The sequence below is a fragment of the Alosa sapidissima genome, chromosome 5 (genome assembly GCF_018492685.1).
Source record: "Alosa sapidissima isolate fAloSap1 chromosome 5, fAloSap1.pri, whole genome shotgun sequence".
Taxonomy (NCBI): domain Eukaryota; kingdom Metazoa; phylum Chordata; class Actinopteri; order Clupeiformes; family Clupeidae; genus Alosa; species Alosa sapidissima.
The window spans coordinates 4,985,852-4,993,351 of record NC_055961.1 but is presented as its reverse complement, the minus strand read 5'-3'; the positions used below and the strand labels follow the sequence as shown (position 1 = coordinate 4,993,351).

Sequence of the window (7,500 nt, the reverse complement as noted above, 5' to 3'; positions counted from 1 at the left end):
AACATATTTTAACAGCCCAATTCAAATATATTTTATTTAACATACTTTAATATTTTACGCACTTTTAACACACTTTTCTAAGCTTGTTTGTCATAGTCAGAATAAGCATTAAGTGGCTATGGATTCAAAAGCAGTCGCTTCCAATCCATTGCCAGCTGATTCTTCTGCTTTGCATTGCTAGAAGTCTGGTTATAACTTCACCATACAGACAATGTAAGCTAAAAATGGCTATATTATTGGTAGACCTATATTTAGGCTAACAGTGTGTATAATCAGTAACACATTAGGCTGGAGATGGTCTACCTCTAAGCCCTGTCTAATTCATTTGAGACAAATCAAAGGCTGTACCGATGGACAGATATCCCATAATATAAATATACATAATCCTTTTATGATAAGACTACCCACAATGCCCTTGTAAGAGATCTGATTCCTCTGCTTCTGGGTGTTGATGCTCTTAAATCCCTTTTCCTTTAAGTAGCGAGTGCCCTCGATCTTTTTAAAAGGCTTATTCTGTGTGTGTGTGTGTATGTGTGTGCGTGTGTGCGTGTGTGTGTGTGTGTGTGTGTGTTTGAATGTGTGTGAGTGAGTGAGTGTGTGTGTTTGTGTTTGTGTGTGTGTGTGTGTGTGTGTGTGTGTGCAGGAGCGTGTGCATGTGTGCGTATGTGCATGTGTGTGAGTGTGTGTGTGTGTCTGTGCAGGAGCGCGCGTGTGTGTGTGTGTGTGTGTGTGTGTGTGCAGGAGCGTGTGTGTGTGTGTGTGTGTGTGTGCAGGAGTTTGTGCATGTGTGTGTGTGTGTGTGTGTGTGTGTGTGTGCAGGAGCGTGTGCATGTGTGTGTGTGTGTGTGTGTGTGTGTGCAGGAGTGTGTGCATGTGTGTGTGTGTGTGTGTGTGTGTGTGTGTGTGTGTGTGTGTGTGTGTGTGTGTGTGTGTGCAGGAGCGTGTGCATGTGTGTGTGTGTGTGTGTGTGTGTGTGTGTGTGTGTGTGTGTGTGTGCAGGAGCGTGTTCATGTGTGTGTGTGTGTGTGTGTGTGTGTGTGTGTGTGTGTTGTGTGTGTGTGTGCAGGAGCGTGTGCATGTGTGTGTGGGCATCTATCTTCAATGCCCCGATACTGATGTGTCCTTTATCTCTCTGTCCTAGTAACTGATTCTGCACCGTATCAGTAAATAATGCACTTCTGGTTAAACTACTATGTTTATCACTATAGAACTGTATTTCTCTATTTAACTGTGTAGGAGCTGCATCTGAGTTTATTTCTATTTGCACAATTCATTTATTTTCTCTATTTCATATTGCGTTTGAGTGTTCACTCTCCACAGGAGGTGATGGTGCTTCCTTATAAACTGGTGCACATGGTGAATGATGGGGAGAAGGTGGGCCAGCAGATACCATCTTTGACCTCAGCTTGTGACCTTTGACCTCAACCTGTAACCCTCGGGCTGTGCAAACACAGCGCAAACATGCGGTCAGTGAAAGGCATCCTCTACGCCAAACCCCAAATTCAAGGACACTGAAGCAATTGCATATTTATTTATTTATATTGTATTTTATTTTATTTGTAATAAATGACCGGGAACAGTCCACAACAAATTCTTTATGGATTTTATTGGAAATAGGAAAGAAAAATGTCAACAGTGTTTTGCCACAACAAACTATTTCACTATCTAACTGTATTTCACTAACAGACTATTTCACTATCTAACTGTATTTCACTAACAGACTATTTCACTATCTAACTGTATTTCACTAACAGACTATTTCACTATCTAACTGTATTTCACTAATAAACTATTTCACTATCTAACTGTATTTCACTAATAAACTATTTCACTATCTAACTGTATTATACTAATAAACTATTTCACTATCTAACTGTATTTTACTAACAGACTATTTCACTATCTAACTGTATTTCACTAATAAACTATTTCACTAGCTAACTGTATTCCACTATCTAACTATATTTCATAACAGACTATTTCACTATCTAACTGTATTTCACTAACAGACTATTCCACTATCTAACTGTATTTCACTAATAAACTATTTCACTTCTAACTGTATTTCACTAATAAACTATTTCACTATCTAACTGTATTTCACTAATAAACTATTTCACTATCTAACTGTATTTTACTAACAGACTATTTCACTATCTAACTGTATTTCACTAACAGACTATTTCACTATCTAACTGTATTTCACTAATAAACTATTTCACTAGCTAACTGTATTCCACTATCTAACTATATTTCATAACAGACTATTTCACTATCTAACTGTATTTCACTAACAGACTATTCCACTATCTGTATCTGTACACACACACACACACACACACACACACACACACACACACACACACACACACACACACCACATCAAACATACTGTACTCTCTTACTGTGCCCTCATTAAAGTGGCTGACAACCCAGACTTACTGGCAGTCTGCCAACCCTGCTGCTGGATTTGTGTGTGTGTGTGTGTGTGTGTGTGTGTGTGTGTGTGTGTGTGTGTGTGTGTGTGTGTGTGTGTGTGTGTGTGTGTGTGTGTGCACATTTATGCTGCACAGTATAATCAGTATGTTCCTCTCTGTGTCTGTGTGTGTGTGTTTGTTATGTACAGTATGTTCCTGTGTGTCTGTTTCTGTGTGGTATGTGCAGAAATGGGTGTGTGACAGTGTCTCTCTGTGTGTGTGTGTGTGTGTGTATATGTGTGTGTGTGTGTGTGTGTGTGTGTGTGTGTGTGTGTGTGTGTGTGTGTGTGTGGGTGTGTGTGTGTGGTTGTGTGTGTGTTTCCATGTGGTATGTACAGTATGTTCCTGTGTGTCTGTTTCTGTTTCGGTGTGTGCAGAAATGTGTGTGTGTGTGTGTGTGTGTGAGAGAGAGAGTGAGAGAGAGAGAGAGAGAGAGAGAGAGAGAGAGAGAGCATGTGTGCTATGTAAAGTATGTTCCTGTGTGTGTTTCTGTGTGGTAAGTGTAGAATGTACCTGTGTGTGTGCGTGTGTGTGTGTGTGTGTGTGTGTGTGTGTGTGTGTGTGTGTGTGTGTGTAGTGTACATCCCTCAGTGTGTGTGTGAGAAAACCTGAGCGTGAGGTTGAGGAGAGGAGAGCAACTTTCTTGCTCTTGTGTAACGAAGGCGCTTTGCAGGAAATGTTCCATCACTTTTCAGTGGCTGACAGAGAGAGAAAAGGGGAAGAGAGAGGGGGATGAGAAAGAGAGAGGGAGAGAGAGGGAGATGAGACAGAGACAGAGGGAAAAGAGAGGGAGAAAGAGGGAGATGAGAGACAGAGACAGAGAGGGAGAGAAAGGGGAAGAGAGAGAGAGAAGGACAGAGAAGTGAAAGCTTGAGAGTAGCGATAAGAAATCTTTCTAACTTCTGTTCATAGCAGGAAGGAAGAAAAGATGGTTCATAGAAAAAAAATCGCAGAAAAAAAAAGAGTATCTCTTCTAGAACTGAACACCTGTGCATGCTTCAAGAACTGAACACCTATGCCGTCTTCTAGAACTGAACACCTGTGCATGCTTCAAGAACTGAACACCTATGCCGTCTTCTAGAACTGAACACCTGTGCATGCTTCTAGAACTGAACACCTGTGCATGCTTCTAGACCTGAACACATGTGCCATCTTCTAGACCTGAACACCTGTGCAGTATTCTAGACCTGAACACCTGTGCATGCTATTTCAAATATACAATATACTCTCTCTCTCTCTCTCTCTCTCTCTCTCTCTCTCTCTCTCTCTCTCTCTCTCTCTCGCCTTAATGTGGTAAACTGTTTGCATTTTACAGTATAGTGGCACAAACATATGCATGCAGTTAGGGCTTCGGGCTTGGAACCAAAGGATTACTGGTTCTATCCCCGACCAGTAGGAACGTCTGAAGTGCCCTTGAGCAAGGCACCTAACCCCTCACTGCTCCCCGAGCGCCACTGTTGTTGCAGGCAGCTCACTGCTCCGGGATAGTGTGTGCTTCACCTCACTGTGTGCTCATTGTGTGCTCTGTCTGTTCACTAATTCACATATGGGATAAACGCAGACCAAATTCCTTGTATACTTGGCCTAGAAGCCTGATTTACATTTTACATGCATTGCATACATGCACACATGCTCACACACACACACACACACACACACACACACACTCACACACACACACACACACAACAGGATGAGCTGGTGAGTGCTAAAACCACAGAGGACAGCACAAGTGGTTACGTTTCCGTAACAAAGTGAAGGATCTTACAGAGGAAGTCACAAAGATAATTCAGAATGTCCTATTATCTGAGTGTATTTGAGTGTGTGTGTGTGTGTGTGTGTGTGTGTGTGTGTGTATGTGTGTGTGTGTGTGTGTATGTGTGTGTGTGTGTGTGTGTGTGTGTGAGTGTGTGTGTGTGTGTATGTGCGTCTGTATGTACGTGTGTGCGTGTGTGTGTGTGTATGTGCGTCTGTGTGTGTGTGTGTGTGTGTGTGTGTGTGTGTGTGTGTTACCTGTATGGGACAACATGTGCATTCTCAGTCGAAGACTGTCCAGGAATGTTTTGCCACAGACTTCACATCCATAACTTCTGACCTCATTATGAAGTTTCCTGAAGGCAAGAAAGCAAAGAATAGAAAGCATTGAATGAATCAATCAACCAATCAATGAAAAACATAAGCATGAGTTGTAAAACATGAGGTTTACAACTGAACTACTAGCTAAATTGCTCCCTAATCACTCACACACACACACACACACACACACACACACACACACACACACACACACACACACACACACACACACACAGAGGGTTTGCATATATGCATAAAAGACACAGACACACTCTATCTATGTCTGACAAATACAAATAATCGTTCTCTCTATCTCTCTCTCTCTCTCTCTCTCTCTCTCTCTCACACACACACACACACACACACACACACACACACACACACACACACACACACACACACATACACACGCACACACACATGTATGCATGCATGAGTACACAAAGACACACACACACACCACACCTCAGTAGTATGCATTAATAGCTTTTGAAGTATTTTAAGTGTCCTTTTTATAGCAAGCCTTTAACAGACCTTTTTTAATGACCCTGGGTTTGAGTGTGTGGGTATGTCTGTGTGTGTGGGTATGTCTGTGTGTGTGTGTTGTGTGTGGTTGCAAGCATGCATGCATGAGTGTGTGCCTGATATTCAGGTGGCAGAGGAAAGAGGAAACCGTAACAATGAACACACACACACAAAAACACACACAAACACACACACACACACACACACACACACACACACACACACACACACACACACACACACACACACACACACACACACACACACGAACAGTGAGCTGTTTTGTGTGTGGGGGTATGTTTTTATAGGCTGGAGAAACTATGTTTGACCCCAGCTACGGTGTGTGTGTTTCTGTCTCTCTCTCTCTCTCTCTCTCTCTCTCTCTCTCTCTCTCTTACTCTCTCTGTCTCTGTGTGTAAGTGTGTGTGTGGTGGTGTGTGTGCACGCGTATACCACCTTAACTGTCAGAAACCTTATTCTTTTAAAGGAAACAGATCAACTCATTATTAGTGTGAGTGTGTATGTATAACTGAATGTGAATTTGTGTGTGTGAGTGTGTCTGTATGTGTAATCGGCTGTGTGTATAGAGAGAGAGAGTGAGATAAAATGTCTTTGTCCCAACAGTTGGTCTTTTGACAACAACGATAAATTTTCAATTTATGTTGGCAGGGCATATGCCCGACACCTCGTTAAGCAAATGTGCACACATATATATGTGCGAGCACACACACACACACACACACTTCTCATTAACTGGAAGCTCATCATAAAGAAGTCAATTAAGATTGATTATCTTGATCATTTCTATGCAAATGTTTTGGCAACACAACCCCAACACCTGAGATCTCAATACACAGATGTAGGTCTATTGTAAACACACCCACGCACGCACGCACACACACACACACACACACACTCACACACACACACACACACACACACACACACACACACACACACACACACACACACACACACACACTCCCTATGGATAAGAGGCAGTATGAGCTTAGAACTAGTGAAATGGAGGAGAAAGGGGAGCAGGTGGGAGGCTTTGCAACACCAGAGTGTGTGACGTACCACAGGAGTGTGTGTAAAGTACCACAGGAGTGTGTGTGACGTACCACAGGAGTGTGTGACGTACCTCAGGAGTGTGTGTGACGTACCTCAGGAGTGCGTGTGTAAAGTACCACAGGAGTGTGTGTGTAAAGTACCACAGGAGTGTGTGTGTAAAGTACCACAGGGGGAGTGTGTGACGTACCACAGGAGTGTGTGTGTAAAGTACCACAGGGGGAGTGTGTGACGTACCTCAGGAGTGTGTGTGTAAAGTACCACAGGGGGAGTGTGTGACGTACCTCAGGAGTGTGTGTGTAAAGTACCACAGGGGGAGTGTGTAAAGTACCACAGGAGTGTGTGTGTGACGTACCACAGGAGTGTGTGTGTGACGTACCACAGGAGTGTGTGTGTAAAGTACCACAGGGGGAGTGTGTGTGACGTACCACAGGAGTGTGTGTGTAAAGTACCACAGGGGGAGTGTGTAAAGTACCACAGGAGTGTGTGTGTAAAGTACCACAGGGGGAGTGTGTGTGACGTACCACAGGAGTGTGTGTGTAAAGTACCACAGGGGGAGTGTGTGACGTACCTCAGGAGTGCGTGTAAAGTACCACAGGGGGAGTGTGTGTGACGTACCACAGGAGGAGTGTGTGTGACGTACCACAGGGGGAGTGTGTGTGACGTACCACAGAAGGAGTGTGTATGTAAAGTAGCACAGGGGGAGTGTGTGTGACGTACCACAGGAGGAGTGTGTGTGACGTACCACAGGGGGAGTGTGTGTGACGTACCACAGGGGGAGTGTGTGTGACGTACCACAGAAGGAGTGTGTATGTAAAGTAGCACAGGGGGAGTGTGTGTGACGTACCACAGGAGGAGTGTGTGTGACGTACCACAGGGGGAGTGTGTGTGACGTACCACAGGGGGAGTGTGTGTGACGTACCACAGGATGAGTGTGTGTGTGAGGAGGCGGAGTTCAGACTCCTACACATGGAAGTGGGCTGTCTGTCATCCCTATGGGCTCCTCCTGAACTATGTTTAGAAATGTCATTAAAACATTAAGAATGTTGCTTAAGCACCATAACATCTTAGAGATGACCAACTGGACACACTCACTGCTCTGTTCTATGTAATCTCACCACACTGTTCTATGCACACTCACTGCACACTGTTCTATGCACACACACTGTCCTATATAATCTCACCACACTGTTTTATGTAATCTCACCACACTGTTCTATGCACACTCACTGCACACTGTTCTATGCACACACACTGTCCTATATAATGTCACCACAGTGTTCTATGTAATCTCACCACACTGTTTTATGCACATACACCACACTGATCTATGCACATACACCACACTGAT

At 43.7% G+C, this 7,500-nt stretch overlaps 1 protein-coding gene across 2 annotated transcripts in view; it reads right to left on the bottom strand.

The window, feature by feature from the left end:
• Nucleotides 1-7,500, bottom strand: part of LOC121709063 (zinc finger and BTB domain-containing protein 16-A-like) — an 80,969-nt gene that overhangs the window by 37,944 nt on the left and 35,525 nt on the right. For both annotated transcript variants that reach the window (XM_042092114.1, XM_042092115.1), the window contains one exon: nucleotides 4,491-4,588. In XM_042092114.1, the coding sequence (XP_041948048.1) occupies nucleotides 4,491-4,588 (98 nt within the window). The remainder of the gene's footprint in view (nucleotides 1-4,490; nucleotides 4,589-7,500) is intronic.